General features: G+C 38.1%; 2 protein-coding genes across 4 annotated transcripts in view; one reads left to right on the forward strand and one right to left on the reverse strand.

Annotated features, from left to right (window-relative positions):
• Positions 1-5,358, forward strand: part of LOC106072402 (uncharacterized) — an 89,322-nt gene extending 83,964 nt beyond the window's left edge. For both annotated transcript variants that reach the window (XM_056037043.1, XM_056037036.1), the window contains exons 3-4: positions 1,325-1,437; positions 2,745-5,358. In XM_056037043.1, coding sequence (XP_055893018.1) covers positions 1,325-1,437; positions 2,745-3,056 — 425 coding nt within the window. In that variant the 3' untranslated portion in view covers positions 3,057-5,358. The remainder of the gene's footprint in view (positions 1-1,324; positions 1,438-2,744) is intronic.
• Positions 5,359-6,290: 932 nt separating this feature from the next.
• The window catches only part of LOC106072401 (uncharacterized), a 21,585-nt gene continuing 2,875 nt past the window's right edge, over positions 6,291-25,000 (reverse strand). Inside the window, exons 2-12 of one of the 2 annotated variants that reach the window (XM_056037064.1) lie at positions 22,038-22,065; positions 21,576-21,666; positions 20,226-20,346; positions 19,769-19,894; positions 18,765-18,986; positions 16,232-16,380; positions 15,511-15,647; positions 14,758-14,842; positions 11,963-12,128; positions 8,210-8,318; positions 6,291-6,891 (exon numbers count right to left, since the gene is read on the reverse strand). In XM_056037064.1, the coding sequence (XP_055893039.1) occupies positions 6,740-6,891; positions 8,210-8,318; positions 11,963-12,128; positions 14,758-14,842; positions 15,511-15,647; positions 16,232-16,380; positions 18,765-18,986; positions 19,769-19,894; positions 20,226-20,346; positions 21,576-21,666; positions 22,038-22,065 (1,386 nt within the window). In that variant the 3' untranslated portion in view covers positions 6,291-6,739. Of the gene's footprint in view, positions 6,895-8,209; positions 8,319-11,962; positions 12,129-14,757; positions 14,843-15,510; positions 15,648-16,231; positions 16,381-18,764; positions 18,987-19,768; positions 19,895-20,225; positions 20,347-21,575; positions 21,667-22,037; positions 22,066-25,000 lie in introns of both variants that reach the window. The other variant, XM_056037055.1, reaches the window with a different exon arrangement.

Consider the following 25,000-nt stretch of genomic DNA (forward strand, 5'->3'; position numbering starts at 1 on the left):
TAGTAACCATCCTCTATACTCCAATAGTAGCAGCCATCCTCTATACTCCAATAGTAGTAGCCATCCTCTATACTCCAATAGTAGTAACCATCCTCTATACTCCAATAGTAGCAGCCATCCTCTATACTCCAATAGTAGTAGCCATCCTCTATACTCCAATAGTAGTAACCATCCTCTATACTCCAATAGTAGCAGCCATCCTCTATACTCCAATAGTAGTAGCCATCCTCTATACTCCAATAGTAGTAACCATCCTCTATACTCCAATAGTAGCAGCCATCCTCTATACTCCAATAGTAGTAGCCATCCTCTATACTCCAATAGTAGCAGCCATCCTCTATACTCCAATAGTAGCAGCCATCCTCTATACTCCAATAGTAGTAGCCATCCTCTATACTCCAATAGTAGCAGCCATCCTCTATACTCCAATAGTAGTAACCATCCTCTATACTCCAATAGTAGTAGCCATCCTCTATACTCCAATATTAGTAGCCATCCTCTATACTCCAATAGTAGTAGCCATCCTCTATACTCCAATAGTAGTAGCCATCCTCTATACTCCAATAGTAGTAACCATCCTCTATACTCCAATAGTAGCAGCCATCCTCTATACTCCAATAGTAGTAGCCATCCTCTATACTCCAATAGTAGCAGCCATCCTCTATACTCCAATAGTAGTAGCCATCCTCTATACTCCAATAGTAGTAGCCATCCTCTATACTACAATAGTAGTAACCATCCTCTATACTCCAATAGTATTAGCCATCCTCTATACTCCAATAGTAGTAGCCATCCTCTATACTCCAATAGTAGTAGCCATCCTCTATACTCCAATAGTAGTAGCCATCCTCTATACTCCAATAGTAGTAGCCATCCTCTATACTCCAATAGTAGCAGTCATCCTCTATACTCCAATAGTAGTAGCCATCCTCTATACTCCAATAGTAGTAGCCATCCTCTATACTACAATAGTAGCAGCCATCCTCTATACTCCAATAGTAGTAGCCATCCTCTATACTCCAATAGTAGTAGCCATCCTCTATACTCCAATAGTAGTAGCCATCCTCTATACTCCAATAGTAGTAACCATCCTCTATACTCCAATAGTAGCAGCCATCCTCTATACTCCAATAGTAGTAGCCATCCTCTATACTCCAATAATAATGTTACTTTTAAAAGTAAATAATGTAAACATAGGAAACATACATCGAGAATAAGTTTTCAAACGCAGTTGTTCTGTTGTTGTTGTTTGTTTTTTTCAATGCTACACACAAATAAATGTGTTGCCTAATTATAATGCTTAATGAACCTTTATTTTCTTCAGATGTCACTTATGGACTTAAATGTTGGCATTGCATCGCTGAAAATTGCCATTTGAATCCCTATGATTATGATCAAGCCGAGAGTCGAGCGTGTCTTCCTGGGCAGACTTGCCAGGTTAGAGAATTAACATTCTATAATGTAGAATATTTAGAATTAAATACTAAAAGATACATACCTTACTTCAGAATACTATTTGCGGAAGGCATATCTTATATATGTATGTATATAAAGAGAGAGATAGAGAGAGAGTTAGAGAGATGGCTGTTAATTTATCCTTTCTACTAATTTGTTACATAAATTAAATTTTAAATACATCTAAAAAAAAAGGTTAAACAACCGCAATACAAACTCAAGGCGCTAGCCTCCTCAAGCTAACACACTAACCACTGTGCCAGCGAAGTGCTTATGAAAATGGAAGGTTTTATGGTTATCTAGTGTTAGTATCAAACTAAAGTATAAAGTGGACTAATTCAGCTTATACCACCACATCAGTCAAGTATTATTTCTTTTCCATGTTCGATACCAAGCATAATAATTATTACCAATAGTTAACTAACGAATTTATTAATTTTTGTTTTATAGATTCTTGATTTGTCAGGTAAAAGAAATTAGTATACACAATTTTAGCTTGATCCAAGATGTCCTGGATCAGGATCTTTAGGGTGCCTCTGAGTCCACCCAGCTCTAATGGATACCTGAAATTAGTTGGCCATAAGTAAAGCGGTTGGTCGTTGCGCTTGCCTCATGACACCCTCGTTAACCGTTAGCCACATAAACTGATGACCTTTACATCATCTGCCCCCATAGATCGCAAGGTCTGAAAGGGGAACTTACCTTATAATCTTTTCCCTTTCTTTGATTGGCCATAAAGGAGTCTTTTAGGAATGCGGGAGTCTTCCATTCTGCAGACGTGGCCTGCCCATTGCAGCTGAGACTGCATCAACATTGTGTGGATGCTTCTACAAGCCCGCTCTTCAGAGGACTTCAGTGTAGGGTATTCACAATAATATCGGAGACACTTTCAATACCCACGTGTCTCATATTTTTGTATTGGGGGAGATAGAGTTGTGGTTGTTGATTGTTTTTTAGTTCAAAGTTTCTGGTATTTATGCTGAAAATATTGAAAGCTGCCTTATTACCTGCTTGGGGCAGACTCTTGAGTTTGTGTTTCCACAAATTATCGTTATAACCTTGTTAAATATTAGAGATGATACTAACTTTAATTCCATATTTTGACATCATATCACTGTTATATGTCATTCTAGTCAAATGTTTTATATATTTCTTTCATAAACCATAACCTAACAGTGGGAAAGGTAAAACTGTTTTTAAAGTGACCTTAACTTTAAATGTTTTAACATACCTTGTTTGTGGTATTGTGTATCATGTGATTCATGACTTTTTACTTTCCTGCCCTACAGAAGGTCGTGTTCGAGATGTATGATGACAAAGATAGGTACACCTACCGGTCAACGGTACGCAGCTGCGCTGACCAGTGCCTCCCGCAGGACGACTTCGACAACTGCACGGACGTACTCCATCAGACAAGGGGCTGTGTCCAGCGCGTCTGCTGTGATGATGATGACATGTGCAACTCTGCCAGCAGATCTGCACCCTGGGCAGACGCTAACATTCTGAATGAATATCTTTTTCCAAGCTGGATATCATGTCAACAGTATACCTGGACTAGTTGGTTACTATCTGTAAATTTTGTTTATCGAATGTTTGTATAATGTACTGTACATGCCAGTGACTGTGAAGAACATACAGCTTATGACTGAGATAAAGCTTCTCTTGACATGAGCAAGATATCTGGCATGAGAAGCAATGTACAATTCTGTCATTTAATAACTCCGACTTTGAAGACACGTAGGATCTATTCATACTATCAAAGAGGGCCACAACATATCAGAAATCATACAATGGACTTAAATCTTCTATTGAAATGAAGGTGTCCAACTTTATGTTTCAATTCGACTATAAACTGGATATTTTTATTAAACTTTTTGTACTTGATTGTGATACGTCTTCTGTGATGTTAATTAAGTATGTTATTGAAATATTGAATTCCGCACATTTTATATACTCTACTTTAAACTGTAAATATTAAAACACTTTCTGTCAGTGAAAACTGACCTGATTCTATTAGAATAGTACTGTGAATTTATCGTCTGAATTTGATTGATGTGTAGGCCTGTATTTTGTATGTAAATAGTGTGTCTACAGTAAGTGTTTTGTGAATGTTTACATGTGTCGTTGTATTATAGTGTAAGTCTAATGTTTAAATTGAAATTGTGAACTGTTCATTTTTTTATTGACGTTAAAAGTGGTCAAGTGTAAGAGCACATATTTGATCTTTTTTGTTTGTAGCATATCTAATGTCATCAAAGATCAATTTTTGTTTTGTAGCATATCTAATGTCATCATAGATCAATTTGGTTTTCCAAAGTAGTATTTTTCTAGGCCACCTCAAATTTAGTCTAGGGCTGTCCAGGCCATCTCAAATTTAGTCTAGGGCTGTCCAGGCCATCTCTAGTTTAGTCTAGGGCTGTCCAGGCCATCTCAAGTTTAGTCTAGGCTCTAGGGCTGTCTATGGCATCTCTAGTTTAGTCTAGGCTCTAGGGCTGTCTATGGCATCTCTAGTTTAGTCTAGGCTCTAGGGCTGTCTATGGCATCTCTAGTTTAGTCTAGGCTCTAGGGCTGTCTATGGCATCTCTAGTTTAGTCTAGGGCCGCCTATGGCATCTCAAGTTTAGTCTAGGACCGCCTATGGCATCTCAAGTTTAGTCTAGGGCCGCCTATGACATCTCGAGTTAAATAGTTGTTAACTAAACCGTTGAAGAATTTTCGAAACATAGAGTAACTCTTGATGTCATTATCTGGCACAGTTACATCCCTTTGTTTAAATGTCTGACTTACGAAATATACTCTGTTCAGAGGAGGATGCAAAAAACTGACGTATAGTTGAAATATGTCATGTCAAAGAAGCTAATTTAACTAGTTCTAGTATGTTTCTTGGTTATTAGTTGTTATTTAGTAACACTGCTGTACGGTGTAAATTTCCTATGTCTGTCCAATAAGTTACCTACTCATTGACCAAAGGCCATTTCAATAAGCGATCCGTGTGACCATTTAAGAATGTCTAATAAATTTAAAAGTTGGTGGAAATCACTGTTGAGAGTCTACCCATAGTGTAGCTGTCAAGAGATCTACTTCTCAGCAAGTCCACCCATGGATAGTTATACCAAGAGATCTACTTTTCAGCAAGTCTACCCATAGTGTAGCTGTCAAGAGATCTACTTCTCAGCAAGTCCACCCATAGTGTAGCTGTCAAGAGATCTACTTCTCAGCAAGTCTACCCATGGATAGTTATACCAAGAGATCTACTTCTCAGCAAGTCCACCCATGGATAGTTATACCAAGAGATCTACTTCTCAGCAAGTCTACCCATGGATAGTTATACCAAGAGATCTACTTCTCAGCAAGTCTACCCATAGTGTAGCTGTCAAAAGATCTACTTCTCAGCAAGTCTACCCATAGTGTAGCTGTCAAAAGATCTACTTCTCAGCAAGTCTACCCATAGTGTAGCTGTCAAGAGATCTACTTCTCAGCAAGTCTACCCATGGATAGTTATACCAAGAGATCTACTTCTCAGCAAGTCCACCCATGGATAGTTATACCAAGAGATCTACTTCTCAGCAAGTCCACCCATGGATAGTTATACCAAGAGATCTACTTCTAAGCAAGTCTACCCATGGATAGTTATACCAAGAGATCTACTTCTCAGCAAGTCTACCCATGGATAGTTATACCAAGAGATCTACTTCTCAGCAAGTCCACCCATGGATAGTTATACCAAGAGATCTACTTCTCAGCAAGTCCACCCATGGATAGTTATACCAAGAGATCTACTTCTCAGCAAGTCTACCCATGGATAGTTATACCAAGAGATCTACTTCTCAGCAAGTCCACCCATGGATAGTTATACCAAGAGATCTACTTCTCAGCAAGTCCACCCATGGATAGTTATACCAAGAGATCTACTTCTAAGCAAGTCTACCCATGGATAGTTATACCAAGAGACCTACTTCTCAGCAAGTCTACCCATGGATAGTTATACCAAGAGATCTACTTCTCAGCAAGTCCACCCATGGATAGTTATACCAAGAGATCTACTTCTAAGCAAGTCTACCCATGGATAGTTATACCAAGAGATCTACTTCTCAGCAAGTCTACCCATGGATAGTTATACCAAGAGATCTACTTCTCAGCAAGTCCACCCATGGATAGTTATACCAAGAGATCTACTTCTCAGCAAGTCCACCCATGGATAGTTATACCAAGAGATCTACTTCTCAGCAAGTCCACCCATGGATAGTTATACCAAGAGATCTACTTCTCAGCAAGTCTACCCATGGATAGTTATACCAAGAGATCTACTTCTCAGCAAGTCCACCCATGGATAGTTATACCAAGAGATCTATTTCTCTGCAAGTCCACCCATGGATAGTTATACCATGAGATTTATTTCTCTGCAAGTCCACCGATGAATAGTCAGCCCATGAGATCTACCTATCGCGGAACTTCTTGATTGTAATTATTTGGACTTCTTTGTGACGGCAGGAAATGACAGAGTGCAGGGTTTGAACCCTGGACCACCTTGACGACATTAAGAAGAGCATACCACCTAGGCCAAATAGCCATGTGATTCCCAAACTACGACCCGCGGGCTATATCAGACCAGTGACTTGGTACTTCCACCCACAGTGACTAAAGTTGGTCACCACAGCAAACTTAGGACAACAAGACAATTACAAAGTTTGAACCTGTATAACAGATCATGTCCTACAATAGCGGACTAAGAATCAGACACGACAGATTGGAAACCAAGAACTTTGGCAGCTAAAACCTTTAAAAGCCAGCTTTACAAATTTAAAAAAGAAAAATGAAAAAAAGACAAAGCATTGATTCTAATGTGATTTCGTTAATTTTAGGCTCTTTGTTGCTACGCAACTCTTCAATGAAGAAAAAAAGGTTAAATTATGTACATATATTAGCATTCAATTATGTAGCCTCACAAGTAGCCCGTTTATGATAACAATAATGTTTATGAATCTATTTAAATTTAATTTTTGTTTATTATTTATAAAACATAAAGCAATCATTAAAGATCTATTACAGAACTGTACTGTTATGTACTTATTGTGTAACATGTTGTAGATACTAAATAACTTGTTGTACATGTAGTGCGTTGACTTTCTGTTCTTTCATGTCATGGCCACATCTATGTTGTATTAAGGCCACGGCCACCTCTTCATCGTTCAAGTAGCGTCCATATTTGTGTTGGTGTGTTGTTGATGATTGTAATGTTAGGTTTCTATTTCTCATGTTGTTTAAGTTAGAAAAACAAATTTGTTTTAAGGCCGCAACATTGATGCTGCCATTACAACAGTCAATAGAACCAAGTCCAATAACTGCAGTGTTGTATTGTGATCAGCGGAAGACTTCGCTCCCTTGGTCCCAGCTTCTACAGGTGACTTGTCCTGGACTTTTGGCGTCTTGAGATCCTCTTCTGAAAGAAAGTTGTGAAAGAACTAGAATAAGCTTTAGGCTAGTAGAAAGTGACTTTATGATATTGTTGTACATCTAAGGCAAGAACACAACGAAAGGTAACAATAAACGAGGTATTTATTTACAGTATAAACAGGCATGGACTTCTGCTGCTGGTCAAAGAGTGTTCTATCTTAAATGACACCAGTCCCTTTCTACTAAATACCAGTACAGACCACCGACACACTTCCCAGTGCCGCCCCAGGTCCTCAATACAGTTCATAGATAGCACAAAGGACGTTCTCTTACGTCAAGACAACTCAGAATTCAATAACTTGGAGATCACTCTAGCCGGATCTACAACAGTCCTTCTTCCTGTAGAATCAACATGTCTTCTACTTGTGTTTAATGGTGCTCTGATGCACACCATCAGTGTGGCACTGGAGCAGAGTTACAACATTGTATATATATATATATATATATATATATATGATGTTAATATTTTGTAGTACATAGGACGAGGAAGAATAAACCAAAGCAGTTGACTACCGAAAGGTTGCCTCTGAGAGCTCAACTATCAGGCCCACACAAGATCCTCGTTAACATACAGGCTCATTGACAATGTAAACGTGTCTTCACTTGACAAGACAAACTTTCAGTATTAACTTGACAATAGAATCCTAGAGAAGTGTGAGAAGTGTGACCCTTTGGGTGGCACGTTAGGGAAACAGACAAAAACATTTGACAGTGTGGGATGATAGAGCTCGTCAGCTGACTAGACGATTCATCTAGGAGATTTGAAACCCCATTGGAACTATTAAGACATAAGGAGACGACCCTGAGAGTGAAATCCCTTTGGCGTTTGGAATACTAACTATGAATTTCCCTTGGACAGCTTCTGTGAATGAGTTGGTGCGTATTATAATTGCGAAGCAGTCCTTCCTTGGATTACATCAGCAAGATGTGAAGATGGACGATCACTCGTGGGAATCCCGTGACATCTAAATCTAAAGCACAAGAGGAGTGCGCCTCGGAGAGATCTGGGAGCATCCATTGTTTTTATTGCATTGATTTTGGTACATGGCAAGGAAATGTTATGTTTTGTTTATAATTGAATGCAACGCAAGCAACGAGATACCAAATCTAAGTTGAATCAGTTGAAGAGCACTAGGCAGTATAAACAAGCACACTAGCTTCCATGCTGTTTAGCGACAGGGACAGTATGGAAGTGTTGAACAGTTGAAACTTTGAGATCGTGGTTAAAAGGATTGGAATAAGGTGGTCAACAGGACACCAGTGGAGTCCCGATGAAACGTTTAAACATGTTCACTACTCACCTCGACCCGTTGAGGTCACATTGTCCTTCACCGTCAATGTCACGCCCAACACCTGTACGGGGTCGTCTGCTGCCTCACGTTTACGTCTGCTATTTAAATTGCAGTGGCTCTGGAAAGGAAAATGTGGACATTTTTGACCACTTATCATTAACTTTCAAGTATTCACGAATAACGATAGCTCATAAATAATCATTTTACCTTCTCTTTAATTCGAGGTAAACAATGAGACAGACGGACAAGCAGAATATTAAAAAAAAACTTTTTTAAAAAGGGCTAATTAAGGGGAAGAACACCACATTTGCAGGCACATATATAAATACTGTATGATTTATTTCCCCATTTCGATATCAAACATAATATATTAATTACTAGGCCTACTATTTAATTACATTTCTTAATTTTATGACTGATTTATGCTATGTTAAGAAAGAAAAGGGTGTGGGAGAAATAACTTGTTTAAAAGCTGTAGCAGACAGACAGGGGGAGATAATATAAGAATTGGAAAAGCATCTATGTGCATCTATGACTATGTCAAGCCAGAAAACGACATTGTTATTTCTTCAACTTTCAACAACCAATGTGTCACTATTTTTGTTAAGAATTTGCTTTAAAACACATTTGGAAGTAAATCAGAACTAAGGATTCAATGTTCTTTGAAATGTTTGAAGGAACTCTGTTGCTTTCCTTGGAACCCAGACCTCATTTCAAGTTTATTAGAAACAAATTTCAGACAGAAATATCTGAAACAAACTACAAAATATATCAGTATCGACATCTCCAGTAAGCAAGCGACACACACATTAGGCATACACTCAGTAACTATTGGACACACACTCAGTTACATTAGACTGTAATAAACATACAGTCAGTAAACAGAAACACTCGGTAGCCGTTAGACGCTCAGTAAACATAAGACACACACACCTTAACAACAAAATTGTAGACCCTATTGTGTGAGTTACAATGTTTAAATATAAACTTGTACAAAGTTAAACAACAAAATGTTAGTCTCGCCCTACGTGAATATCAGATGAATCCTATGCTTAAAGAAACAACTGCCAACTTCTCTTTCTTGGAAACACGAAATGACATTACGGTCAATTTTTTTTTATTGTTCGTCAAATAACATTTGAATTTAATCAATTTTCCGGGGATCCGAGCTGAGATTTGACAAAATTAGATTCCAAGCCAAACACATTATTGCTTCTTGAAGCAGAAAATTTTGTCAAAATTTTTCTGACAATCTTCAAGTTAGTTTATTGCATGGACTTAAATATCGAAACTTGAAGGAGTCACGTGGTTAACGAACGTCCAATAAAAACTGAAGTTACTGGAAAAGTTATTTATGGAAGCAATTTAGTGGAGGTTTTCTGAAAACTTGAACAAAGTAATTTTTTAAAACTTTTATGAATCAAATTTTATAGACTAGGTTTAAATACCAAGATTTTTTAAACATATTTTATATACCAGGTAAAGAAAGCAGAGTGATTTATAATTTGTATATTTTAATTGGGACACTATTAACTAGAATGAATGAAAGCATCCTTTTTATTGCAAGATCTCTTCCAACAGAATCTGTTCAAGGATTGTATTTGTATCGTGTTCTCATTGTGTCAGTGGAGGCGTGTCTCTGTTATTGGAATAATTAGAAACAATTATTTCCTCCATCTCATTGATCTTACAATACGCCACGTCGGTATGGATACGACAGCTATGTTTACGCTAACACATTCAATCAAGTGGTAAATATAAACCTTGCTGTCTTTTAGTTCATATTTATACCGTATATTACATTGACTTTTCCATTTTCACACTCCCAATTGAGGAATTACAACCAATTTTACGATTGAAAAAAAATTGCTATTTGTTTTTTTTTTACATCACAACATTTCACAATCGCACAGTTGTACATAATGTGAAGTATTTAACTGTTTACACTCGTGAGTAACGTTCCCGAACAGGGAAGCAAGCTTGCTTGTTGTTATCCTTGTGACTGCTGCTAAATTAAGGTCAGTCAGCATCGACCTATGATTACACTTGCTTAGTCTCCACAAACAGTACTTGTTCACATGTGTATTTGTATCCAAATAATGTGAAAGTTTAGCAGCAAAGTTTTTTAAGTGTGTAAATAAAGCTTCTGGCATCCTAAAACTCCCGCGGAGGAAATGACTGGAACTTCTCTTTCAGGTCATAATTTGCTTGGAGTTATTCCCTCTGGAGCAGAATCAGTTTCTGCGCTAAATGATGAGCTGATGGTATTGAAAACTGGTTCTTGACGTCTTAATAATTGCTTTTATACATTCCACATTTAAGGAATCTTGTACTTTTAACCATTTCACTAGAAATAGTTTCTCTAACTTGCAAGGGCCGCGGAAAATCAAAGACCAAAGGAAAATCTGCTGCTGATGACAGGCGTAGACGGCGAAAAGAAAATCTAAATCGACCACCGGCGGACAATAGTCATGCCTGCGATAGATGAAGCGAAATATGTAGGCCACAGCTGGGTCTGCATAGCCAAGGGAAAGACTGAATTCCTCATTAATCTTTGAACTCGAAGAGAGGCCTTATTATTATTATTAGAAATAGTTTCACCGTTCAGCAAAGGAAAATGACAAAGCCTCTTTTTACTGGCTTGTCTTGAGAAATGGGAAATATTTATTTTAAAAGATTTAACATGCACTAATGTTTCAACCATAAGAATATTTTGTTTCTAAATCTTCAAGTACTTTTCGAACTGAACTGCCTGTGGTTTTACTAATTAGTTTAGTTATTAATCTTTATTTGATTAAGTTATATTGAAATTTTATTCAGCTTTGTGCAAACTTTCCTGTTTAAAGTTTATGGTTGGGATATTCTTTATGAAAAAAAAAAGTTTTTCTCAGTCAAAGATCGAGCTCCATCAGTTGTTACACTTACCACCTGAGACTGAGTGTATTGAAGTATATCCAATAAGAATAAACATCGTTTACTTAAAACTTTTAATAATTAGACAGTTTCAATAATTTATAGAGGTATTTAGAAATATTTTCATATATTTGCATTTGTATATGCGTATACTGTGGTCACACCTAATTTCTGTAGGTGTCCGCAGGCCGCTTAAAACACTCCGGCGGGTCGCATGTGGCCAGCGGGCCGTAATTTGCCCACCCCTGTTCTAGAATGTTCCACAGTTACAAGACACTCGCTGATACCACCAATGTCAAACGGCGCAAACTCATATGATACTGCACATCTGACAGATCTTCTGGGCTTGCGGAACCTTCCTGCATGGAACAGTACCAGGAAAAAATAGACATGCAACGAGACAACGAGGAAATTGGTAGGCAGATCACTTAATGTAAATGTAAAGCTGATTTACTGACATTAAAAGTGATTACCCCAAACATCATACATTACTGGCGAAAGACAATTATTTTACTAACATAGTCATAGACACCGTGGATCACCGTCATAACCAACACTAGATACTGTTTCTACTTACCCCGAGACACCGCAGATCACTTCATAACCAACACTAGAGACTGTTTCTACTTACCCCGAGACACCGCAGATCACTTCATAACCAACACTAGAGACTGTTTCTACTTACCCCGAGACACCGCAGATCACTTCATAACCAACACTAGAGACTGTTTCTACTTACCCCGAGACACCGCAGATCACTTCATAACCAACACTAGAGACTGTTTCTACTTACCCCGAGACACCGCAGATCACTTCATAACCAACACTGGTAGACAATATTCTACTTACCCCGAGACACCGTAGATCACCATCATAACAAACACTTGCATTACACTGAAAGAACACGGTATTTGATTGTTCAAATTTAAAGGCATTGAAAAGTCCAGTCATGGCCACTGTACCAGTTGGAGACTGGCCGACAAACGGTGGCACTAAAACTGGCTGAGTAGAGCATCTGAAGAGAATAAAGGCTGAGGTTAGAGTCAATCCATCTATCTATACAGATATCTTCTAGTCAACCCGTCAGGTAAAGCTCTACAGATATCTACTAGTCAACCCATCAGGTAAAACTATACAGATATCTACTAATCAATCCATCAGGTAAAACTATACAGATATCTACTAGTCAATCCATCAGGTAAAACTATACAGATATCTACTAGTCAATCCATCAGGTAAAACTATACAGATATCTACTAATCAATCCATCAGGTAAGCTTTACAGATATCTACTAGTCAATTCATCAGGTAAGCTATACAGTATCTACTAGTCAATCCATCAGCTAAGCTCTACAGATATCTACTAGTCAATTCATCAGCTAAGCTCTACACTATCTACTAGTCAATCCATCAGCTAAGCTCTACAGATATCTACTAGTCAATTCATCAGGTAAGCTCTACAGATGTCTACTAGTCAATCCATCAGCTAAGCTCTACAGATATCTACTAGTCAATTCATCAGGTAAGCTCTACAGATATCTACTAGTCAATCCATCAGCTAAGCTCTACAGTATCTACTAGTCAATCCATCAGCTAAGCTCTACAGATATCTACTAGTCAATCCATCAGCTAAGCTCTACAGTATCTACTAGTCAATCCATCAGCTAAGCTCTACAGATATCTACTAGTCAATCCATCAGCTAAGCTCTACAGATATCTACTAGTCAATCCATCAGCTAAGCTCTACAGATATCTACTAGTCAATCCATCAGCTAAGCTCTACAGTATCTACTAGTCAATCCATCAGCTAAGCTCTACAGATATCTACTAGTCAATCCATCAGCTAAGCTCTACAGTATCTACTAGTCAATCCATCAGCTAAGCTCTACAGATATCTACTAGTCAATCCATCAGCTAAGCTCTATAGATATCTACTAGTCAATCCATCAGCTAAGCTCTACAGATATCTACTAGTCAATTCATCAGCTAAGCTCTACAGTATCTACTAGTCAATCCATCAGCTAAGCTCTACAGATATCTACTAGTCAATCCATCAGGTAAGCTCTACAGATGTCTACTAGTCAATCCATCAGCTAAGCTCTACAGATATCTACTAGTCAATTCATCAGGTAAGCTCTACAGATATCTACTAGTCAATCCATCAGCTAAGCTCTACAGTATCTACTAGTCAATCCATCAGCTAAGCTCTACAGATATCTACTAGTCAATCCATCAGCTAAGCTCTACAGTATCTACTAGTCAATCCATCAGCTAAGCTCTACAGATATCTACTAGTCAATCCATCAGCTAAGCTCTACAGTATCTACTAGTCAATCCATCAGCTAAGCTCTACAGATATCTACTAGTCAATCCATCAGCTAAGCTCTACAGTATCTACTAGTCAATCCATCAGCTAAGCTCTACAGATATCTACTAGTCAATCCATCAGCTAAGCTCTACAGATATCTACTAGTCAATCCATCAGCTAAGCTCTACAGATATCTACTAGTCAATCCATCAGCTAAGCTCTACAGATATCTACTAGTCAATCCATCAGCTAAGCTCTACAGATATCTACTAGTCAATCCATCAGCTAAGCTCTACAGTATCTACTAGTCAATCCATCAGCTAAGCTCTACAGATATCTACTAGTCAATCCATCAGCTAAGCTCTACAGATATCTACTAGTCAATCCATCAGCTAAGCTCTACAGATATCTACTAGTCAATCCATCAGCTAAGCTCTACAGATATCTACTAGTCAATCCATCAGCTAAGCTCTACAGATATCTACTAGTCAATCCATCAGCTAAGCTCTACAGATATCTACTAGTCAATCCATCAGCTAAGCTCTACAGATATCTACTAGTCAATCCATCAGCTAAGCTCTACAGATATCTACTAGTCAATCCATCAGCTAAGCTCTACAGATATCTACTAGTCAATCCATCAGCTAAGCTCTACAGATATCTACTAGTCAATCCATCAGCTAAGCTCTACAGATATCTACTAGTCAATCCATCAGCTAAGCTCTACAGATATCTACTAGTCAATCCATCAGCTAAGCTCTACAGATATCTACTAGTCAATCCATCAGCTAAGCTCTACAGATATCTACTAGTCAATCCATCAGCTAAGCTCTACAGATATCTACTAGTCAATCCATCAGCTAAGCTCTACAGATATCTACTGTGTCGTCTAACACCATCATGTGTGTTTGAAACAGGTTATATGTATAACAGTCAGGGAAGTGAGCGAGAAGCTTTGTAATATAGAGATTGATTCGTTACATGAGACACAACCAAACAACTTTGGCATGTCTTAAGAAACTTTAAAGTCGGAATATAGAACGACATGATAACTAGCACAAAGCACGTCTTGCTGTATTTTTTGTCATGGAAATTTACTTTCGTTCGACTTTCATTTGTGTCAAAAAAAAAAAAAAAGAAACGTCACTTGTTAGGAATCAAGTAGCTTGCATTGAAAAGATTGGTACGTTCTTGAATCATTGCCCTCATGCAGTACTTCACTATACTTTTTAACACTTGACTTAAACTCTGTCCCGAATCGTTATGTAGAAATAGTTTATACTATTATATTATTCTATATTAGAGTTCAACACGTGATTCGAACTATGCCTCATACCCTTTGGTATTTAACACTTGTATGACAGGCAACATTCCTTGACCTGGACTTGCAGTGCATGATGTCACCCTAAGACCAGTAGCAGCTGGTAGATGGAGAAAAGTTTGAGTCAATAACATATTCGAATAGAACAATTATACATGTAGTGCTAGTGTAGTTAAAAAAGCTTGTACATGTTATTTCTCCCACACCCAATCTCGGATCAAGTTGAAATTTTGCATAATTATTTCTTGTGCCTGACAACACAAGAATGAGTTAATTAAAAAACAATTAGTTAATTAACTATTGGTCATTTTTTTTTTGTTTATATTATCGAACAAGGGAAAGAAATCATACTTGACAGATGAGGTGGTATAAATTGAATAATTCCCCTTGAGGAGCTTAAGCCATGAGTGAGTTGTTTTTTTTTATGCATTTAAAAAGATATCACGATAACTTTCCCCCAATTACCCCCATCTCTCATCCTCCCCCCCCCCCCCCTTTTCCCAACCAGTCCAGACAAGTGATAGGATCATAGCGCATTGAGAAAGTTAAAAGCACGAAATTGCGCTAAACAAAAACAGCAGGTAAAAATATTTCATTATTGTTAATCTACATTTATCACACATTTAATCAAACGACTGATCCAAACTAATTGATACTATTACACTTAATTTAAGCTTTGTTTTTTCTTAATTAAGTATTATTTAAAATGTTTTTCTTGTTAATATTTTTAAATTCCACGAAATTCCATTTGCAGGTACGACAACTCACGACTATCAAGAAGCTGTGCCACCAAACGAATCTGGTCGCCAACGACAAGAGAAGACAACCCTGCCGATCCTGACCCTGAGACAACAGATAACGAGGCAGATGTCGGTCTTTGAGACAAAACTTGCGTTGGGTTTTGACTGGAAAGTGTAAACAAACAAATTCGCAAATTAGATGTGTAACCGTAACGAAGGTTTTATTACGAGTTAGCTACATGTAGTATTTATTTATAAGTATTATTTTTTGGTCGCTTTATCATTGCATTGATTTAATCAAACTTAGTAAAATTTTGTAAGGGAGAATACTCTTTTATAACCATATGAATCAAGTACTTTTCAGAGTTAAGTCCCTTACCTTAACATATCATCAAGTACCACTGCCCTTCAATATTTGTTGATATTTGGCTGTTTTTTTTGTAGCCAGATATTTTACAAATGATTTATATGGCCATCATAATGAGCAGCCATACCTTCATCTATTCATTAGTCTATTTTTGAGGCACCACATAAGATCCGTTGATCGTCTTTCTCCATTCCTCTCAATCTACAGCCATCACAAAACACAAACTAATGAGATTGTTTAACTGGAGTGGGAACACGAGCCGTGCAATCAGAACATTGTCTCATGTGAATGTTATGTCGTGATATGGTGATATTATAACCATATGAAGTCCTAAGTAAAAAACTAAAATACTTGAGAAATGGACTAGTAATGCCTGTAATACCTGACAACTGTAGTGATCTGGCTCTGTAAAGTTATGGTTGCGTTGTTACTAAAGTTACAGGTCAGTTGGTAAGTGTAGTCGTATTTGGTGAGTACGGTCGGGTACTGCTGGACATAGATCAGCACAGTGTAGATGTTCACGTCTGTACTCTAAAAAATATATAACTTTAGTTAGTTGTACTGTAACAAGTACATAACTTTAGTTAGTTGTACTGTAACCAATACATAACTTTACTTAGTTGTACTGTAACAAATACAAAAGTTTAGTTAGTTGTACTGTAACAAATATACAAGTTTAGTTAGTGTGACAAGTTGGATTGAAATTTGGCCGTTTTTGGTGTCTAGGGGATTTTTATGGTTTCCCACACTTGCATATAAGATCTACAAGCACAGCGTTATAATGCAGGCAACAAATACTATGATGTAAAGTTATGTACAGTTTATTATAAAAAATAAGATAATTAAAAAGGTGAAATTCTGTACAGTTGCTAGGATGGGACCTAGCGTATTTACATGTAGGAGACTATCATCATTAGATTTGAGAACCAAGTAGTCTGAGTGTCATTAGGCTGGTTGCTTAGCTTTTGGTCCGGTGCTGCGCTGAAGAGACTGGTGTGGCTGATACTGATGCTGTCTGCTGGTGGGCTGGCGTAGTGGATCCAGGCTCCGGTTGCAGTCCAACGTTGTATGGTTGCAGAGCTAAGCTGCGTCTACCATTCATTCAAGCCAGTGACGAGGCTGTTGCTAGCGTTGTTACTTGGACTCTTGAAGGATGAGTAGGACTGATGTCTACAGATCTGGTGCCAGCAAATCTGTTATCAGCTTTAGGTTGCTAAGATTTCAGGCGGATGTTGCCTATAGATAAAAGCTGCAACGATATGATGTATGCGTCGGTTTAGCCATTAACAGATAACAATAATAATGGGGACTCCCATAAAGGGAAATAACAAACAGTAATAAGTGATACAAGTGATGTTCACCAGTCACGGTGAATAGCAAGTACATACATCGCTTAGATAAATGAGATGAAAGGGGAAGGGGAGATCAACGTCTGATACTCGGCCATGCTCTCACATAACTAAACATAGAGCATAAGTAAATACATAGTCAGTAATAAGACATGTTTACAGAGATGTTTTGATAATTCCCTGCCAAGGAATTAATCAATGATAATATATTGAAGGCTCGTGCTGAGCGCTAATATATCAGAGTTAGATTAATAATAGTTAAAGAGCTAAATACATCTGGTAAGAATTATTAATAAATTCTAGTCCAGATGGCTTGAACATTTAGCCACAAAAGTCATGATATAAAATATAAGTATACAGTAATCTATTTACATTATCCATGATAAGAATGCACAAATATGTACACAATGTAGTAATAAATGCACAAATATATATATACATTACTAAGTAAAATGGTTCTCAAGCACTTTACTAAGTTACATACCACCAATCCAAAGTGAAATACGGGAATGAAAATAGTCTAGAGCTCAAGCAAGAGATAGATGTGCTCCCTGTCAGCTCTCCAGAGAGAATGAGATCGGACGATGATGTCTTGTCCATGTACACGTGGAGAGTGGGGTGAGGCGGGAGATAAGTGCAAAGGTGGTCTAGACTATCCGGCGTCTTTTGATAAAGGGATCCCCGCTTGACCGTGACGAGAGTTTCCGGGAGATAGACATTGCGCGAAGGCGCGAGTTGAAAGCCCTGGAAATTCGCCCAGGTGGTCAGAGGGTATGAAGCGGGGGGGGGGGGATTATCAGAGCTCGGCCAGATCAAAGGAGATTATACCTTGATAATGGCTAGTGCTAAACGAACAGCGTTGCCCGAGGCGTTGGGTTGAATGGGCACTTTGAAGTAACCAGTCGCTCCCGGAAGGGGTCAACGGATGTTTGCCAAGATAGATGGAGGGAGTCTAGTGTGGCACGTGTCAAGGTGGGGATGGTAAAACGTGACATCGATGCTAAAGGGGGTGGAGTTGGATTGGAGGGTTGGTGGCTGTGTTTTTAGCGCTTGATTGGCTAAATTAGTAAAATTGATGTTTACTGTGTGCAAATAAATTAATTAAATGCTTAGACCTGAGTGATACCTTGAGTGAGCTAAAACGGTTCGTCACAGTTAGTTGTACTGTAACAAATACATAAGTTTAGTTAGTTGTACTGTAACAAATATATAAGTTTAGTTAGTTGTACTGTAACAAATATATAAGTTTAGTTAGTTGTACTGTAATAAATAGGTCAACATTTGTTTAATTGTATCAAAAAACGTTAATTACGCCCATTAAGCATTTGTTAGACATATTCTTTTATTTGTATGAGGGCTTAGAGGTCTTTCAATTTGTGTAAGAGCTTAGATGTATATCAGTTTTGTTGGGAGCTTAGACGTCTTCAATTTGTATGGGAGCTTAGATTCAGTAACAATTTTTGGAGCTGAGAAATATGCTCTCTCCTAAACTCTAATTTTTAATCTTGAATCATATAACTCTAATCTCTGATGACATAGTCTCTAGCACCACGATGTCACTGTTACCATGACTCCACAATCCAAGACTGTGTTCGTGGCATCAATCTGTAACTGGAATGGGTTTCCCTCCACGCCAAGACCACTTCCAGAACCAACAAATTTAGAGCATGTTGCTCTCTTGCCCAAGGCGTAGATGTCTGCCGGTGGAGGTAGGTCTAGCGAGGTCTGCTGATAGGTCAATTTGATAGAACCTGGATACACACAGTAATATGAAGCTTGGCCGCTTGTCTGTAATTTATTGAACACGAATGGAACAAATCAGGATTGAACACAAATGGAATATGTCAGTAAATATTACTAAATATACTAAATATAATTTTAAAACTTTCTTTTAAATAGCTTGGAGATCTTAAATTTGACAAGAGCTTATTTCTGTTCCGCAATTTGTGTTCAACTAACAACATATTCAAAACACAACCTACATTTTTCCTCTTACCGACCTTATAAAAAAGAGCGCAGACGTCTGTTATAAGTTAATATATAAGCCTATCGTCTTACAGAAAATCAAACTGTGACGTTATAATAACATACAAATAAAATCTGAAAATCAAAAAATAGATCTACAAAGTTCAGACAGGCACGAGGATAGACTTTCTTAAAAACAAAAGACTATGAAGTATGAAACAAATATAAGAACTTTTTATAACAAGTACGTTTGGGGACACTGCAGACGCTACAGAACTTTTAAAATCAACTTTATTTAAACTTTATTGTTACAATAATTTTTACTGAGAGAATGTACGTCTATGTGTATACATCGGATTATCTTAGAATAATAGAAGACCGGAAGATGATACAAGACAGTTGTATCCTATCTGTTGTATTCTTGTATCATTTAATCCAGGCCAATCGTTATAGAAGGCCTACACAGGTCTGTACGACGTGGCTACGAGCTATTGGTCTAAACTGCCCACAGATTGTGACGTTACAGATCGGTGTTGAGGCATTCTCTAACGAAGGCTCTATATTTAACTCGGTCATGTGATATAAGAGAAGCGAGAGCTACTGACCGTTGTGTAGTTGCTGGGGGGTAACGTGACCTTACAGCTGCTGACGTAGCGTTGGTCTGTACTGGAGTTCGCCTCACACGTCTTCTGTTTGATCATGACCAGGTTCAGGGTAGAATCAGTAGATTGCTGAAATGTCATACGGACTGAGTTCAGAGTTCAGTAAATGTACAAGCAGACAAAGCGTTTTGAGACTAAAAGCTTCAATAATGTCACCATTAAGATTAGACGGTGTCACTATGTAATCAGATCTCCTGGAGTAAAGAGATCGAATTGATTGATCGATTAATTAAACAAGAAGGAAATCGTAAAGGAAAAAATGTATTCAATCAACGAAGCTGTTTAATTCGTAAAGTGAGTCAAACTTCAACATTTAGCTAAGATTCTTTCGAACAAAGCATAAAACTGTTAATTGAACACATCCCCTTCTATCAAAAATATTTTTTCTTATTAACATTACCTTAACCCCACAATCAGGCTGTTGAGTCAGCAGTCCTCCACTTAGATTAATTTCCAAAATATAAGGGTCACCGAAAGTACCTTTCCCTGTAAAGGCTCCGGCTCTCAATCCACAAGTTGAACTGTGGGATGAATACAATGGAATGGTTCGTTCACTCTTTCTTATATTTTATTTCATACACATCCAACTACATGTGTACAAGATAATTGAAATCAGCGAACTAAGAACCAAAAAAGTTTGTACACGATATTTCTTTCTCACCCGATTTTGGATTAAGATGTAATTTGGCACAAGTATTTCTTTTACCTGACAAAACAAGAGGGGTACATAGGATACGTGGTACATATACTCGGTACATAAGGTACTTGGTACATAGGATACTTGGTACATAGGATACTTGGTACATAGGATACTTGGTACATAGTTACTTGGTACATAGGATACTTGGTACATAGGATACGTGGTACATATACTTGGTACATAAGGTACTTGGTACATAGGATACTTGGTACATAGGATACTTTGTACATAGGATACGTGGTACATATACTTGGTACATAGGATACTTGGTACATAGGACACTTGGTACATAGGATACTTGGTACATAGGATACTTGGTACATAGGATACTTTGTACATAGGATACTTGGTACATAGGATACTTGGTACATAGGACACTTGTTACATAAGACTCTTGGTACATAGGATACTTGGTACATAGGATACTTGTTACATAAGACTCTTGGTACATAGGATACTTGGTACATAGGATACTTGGTACATAGGACACTTGTTACATAAGACTCTTGGTACATAGGATACTTGGTACATAGGACACTTGGTACATAGGACACTTGGTACATAGGATACTTGGTACATAGGACACTTGGTACATAGTGTACTAGGTACATAGCGTACTTGGTACAGATACTTAGTACATAGTGTACTTGGTACTTGTACTTGGTACTTACTATAAATACTGCTAATTAGTATGAAGTGGTTTTGGCGTGGTGGCCAAGAGGTAAGGCGCTTGGCTTCCGAAACAAGAGCCACCGGTTTGACTATCGGGGAAGTCTGGGACTAGTAACTTCGGGATGTTAGGTTAGCTCTGAAGGATACTTGACATTAGTTGTGCTGGCAACATAACACATTCGTTCACCGTCGGGCCATAGAAACAGATGTGACCTTGACATCATCTGCCCTATAGATCGCTAGATGTACTTTAAATGACATTTTAAATAGAATGGATTAATCACACATTGCACCATACTGGGAGGGGGGGGGTGGCTAGTCAGTGTGCACTTATAGTAAGAGAATTCTAGTGCTGTTAAAAGATAGAAGCCAACTTACGATCGTGTCTCAGCATAGAAGTCGTAGAATGTTAAGTCTCCAATGTAAACAAACTGCAAAATCTTAGTGGAGTTATTGCACCTGAAGTAAGCTTTGAAATAAGAATTCATAATTCATGTTTGATTGCTGTGTTTTATTAAAATCAACTTTTCGTGTTTATTATAGCATCGTGTCACTTTAATCATTAGTAATACTTAAGTATTAACTTCAATTTAATGCATTTAGGTGTGTGTACATTTTAAATAACTTTACTTTTCATTGCAAGACTACATTGTCACGAAGTAGCCAGATTTTTTATTGTTTTATTTTTACTTGTTTAACCATGTCAGATCGACTTTTAAATGTCTAAAAATAAAATGGCTAATGATAGAATTGTGTTAAAAACAAGAATTTTGATATATATATATATATATCTATATTAGTAACAACAAGAATAACTAAATAAATATATTCAAAATTTACCAAATTCTTGACATCTTCCAACCTGGTGCTGGTGGCAAAAAAATATTGGGAAAACATTATTGTAATATCTTAATAATAATAATAATATTATAATAGCCATACATGAGTAATGATAGAACAATACTAGAAAATGCATCCTCTGTTTGGGACCCCTTAACTCAAGAAAATATTAACTAGCTGAAACAGACACAATATAGAGCAGTGAGATTCATAACAAACGAATATTCACATTTGATTAGAGTAACCTTACCTTTACCTTTACCTATCCCTTAGTCTGTTGGACCGTTGGGGCACCAGGCAAGATTTGTCGACCGTCTTTCTCCATTCCTCCCTTTTTTTTTGCCTTGTTCAGAACCTCTCTCAATGGCAGGCCTGTCCATTCTTTAATGTTGTCCTCCCATCGCTTTTTCTGTCTGCCTCTTCTTCTTTCCCTGGCACTGTTCCCTGAAGAAAGGTCTTTGCGAGCCCCGTAGATCTCGTAATGTGGCCAAAGGTTTTAAGCTTTCGTTTTTTCACAATAGTAAGCAGGTCGTCATGAGCTCCGATCGCTACAGTAACCCTGTCTCTGATTTCTTGGTTTGTGATGCGGTCTTTGAATGTGATGCCTAGGATCCTTCTGTAGCATCTCAATTCCATTGCTAGGATCCTCCTCTCAAGCTCTGCATTCAACGTCCACGACTCACAAGCATATAAAAATGTGGCCATGACCAGAGAGCGCATCAGTCTAATTTTGGTGCCGAGGGCTAAGCCCTTATCTTTCCATATTATTTTAAGTTTTGAAAGGGCTGCTGTGGACTGTGCTATTCGGGCCAATAATTCGGGTTTTGTTCCCTCATCTGAGACAATAGCTCCGAGGTATTTGAAGCTGTTAACACTAGTTAGCTTTTCACCTCCAATACTGATGCCTCTTTTAAAGCCCTGATGGCTATTGGTCATAATTTGAGTTTTTTCGGCATTTATTTGCATGCCATATGCTGCGGAAGTCTTGTCAATGCGCATCACCAGGTCAGCTAGTTCTTCTTCTGTCCCTGCTAGGCCGTCAATGTCATCTGCGAAGCGCAAGTTAGTAATTCTTCTTCCTCCAATGTTAACAGTACCTTCATAGCCCTCGAGGGCATCTTCCATTATCCTTTCAAGGAAGATATTGAAGAGTGTTGGTGACAGTAGGCAGCCTTGTCTTACTCCAACTGTGGTTTTGAACCAGTCCCCAATATTATTGTTGAAGTACACCGCACTGGTGGCCTCCTTGTAGAGGTTCTGGATAACTTTGATTATGTTTTTATTAATGTTGTACTTTTCCATTGTCGCCCAGAGTGCTCCGTGCCATACTCGATCGAAAGCTTTCTTGAAATCAATAAAGACATTGAAAAGATTCTCTTGGTGTTGGAGATATTTTTCACAGAGTATTCTGAGGTTTAGGATTTGTTCTGTTGTGCTGCGACCTTGTATAAAACCCCCTTGTTCTTCTGATATGATGTTGTCTGCTATCGGTTTTCGCCGGTTTAATATAATTTTTAACAGTACTTTGCTGGGATGACTTATGAGGCTGATGGTGCGATAGTTTTGACAGAGTTGTAAGTTGCCTTTCTTTGGAAGGGTTATTATGAGTGATTGGGTCCAGGGTTTGGGCCAATCTCCTGATTGCCAGATCTTGTTGCAAATCATATAGAGTGCGTTTATCATAGTTTCTCCTCCCGCCTGAAGAAGTTCGCCAGGAATGTTGTCAACTCCGGCCGATTTTCCCTTTTTCAGGGCTTTTACTGCTGCTGCTACTTCCGAGCGAAGAATCGGATAGTCGTCTATGTAGGATACTGCCGGGACATTTAGTATCTCTGGATCTCCTGAGATTTCAAAGTTATACAATTCTGAACAGTATTCCGTCCATCTTTTCAACACATCTTTGTCCTCGGTTAAGCATTTGTTGTTTTTGTCTTGTATTGTGTTGGTTCTTCCATGCTTTGAAGTAGTGAGGTCCTTTACTAATTGGTACGCTTTTTTGCTGTTGTTTCTATTAAGTCCCTGATCAATTTCTTGACACTTATTCTCTATCCACTTTTTCTTCGCTTCTTTCATTCCCTTTCTAATCCGTTTGTTGACGCTTTTGTATTCTTGGACATATTTTGGGTCGGACAGCTTTTTCCCTTTAAGCTCCCGTCGCTTGTCACAGAGTTGGAGTATATCCTGTTACCCAGGGTTTTTTGGGCGGGCGGAGCTTCCCTAATATTTCCAGGGCTGTATCTGTGACTGCTGTGTTTAGCATATTGACTTGCGTATCGATATCCTGGTCATTGGAGTCCAAGATGTTGAGGGCTGCAAAGCGTCCTCCTACTTGTGCCTCGAATATGGCAGCTACTTGGGGGTCTTTCAGCTTGTCCAGGTCAAATTTTATCCTGGTAGGTCCTTGTTTTGTTACCTTTTTTAGGTGTACTTTAAGGGTCGTCATAACAAGGTCATGGTCGCTTCCAATTAGAGTAACATCTTTAGTAAAATCACTAAATTTAGAAAGGCTCCAGGATAGAAGACTCAAAAGTAAAGTAGTAATCATACATAATAAAACACTGAACCATAATCTTCAAATACAAAAACAAAATCTAATAAAATACCCAGAAAGACACAAAGGTAAAGGCACATTCCTCGTTCCATATGCTAGGACAAATTTGTACAAATGCTCCTTCTTCCGGTGACCGGTCATTTCATCCCCGGTCACTTCATCCCCGGTCATTTCATCCATTGTCACTTCATCCCTGGTCACTTCATCCCTGGTCATTTCATCTTCAATTAAATATTTTTTTCCGAATCCGGAATAATCTATTTTTAGATAATGAGATTGTTTCTGAAGGACTTATCAATAAATTAAATCTGTATATATAGTTCTCTACGTCGCCCAACCATGCGGAACACCATGCACGCCGACTCTCTAACCCTCGATGAAAACGTTATGGAAATATAACTCTTTTATTTCT

The sequence above is a fragment of the Biomphalaria glabrata genome, chromosome 1 (genome assembly GCF_947242115.1).
Source record: "Biomphalaria glabrata chromosome 1, xgBioGlab47.1, whole genome shotgun sequence".
Lineage (NCBI taxonomy): Eukaryota > Metazoa > Mollusca > Gastropoda > Planorbidae > Biomphalaria > Biomphalaria glabrata.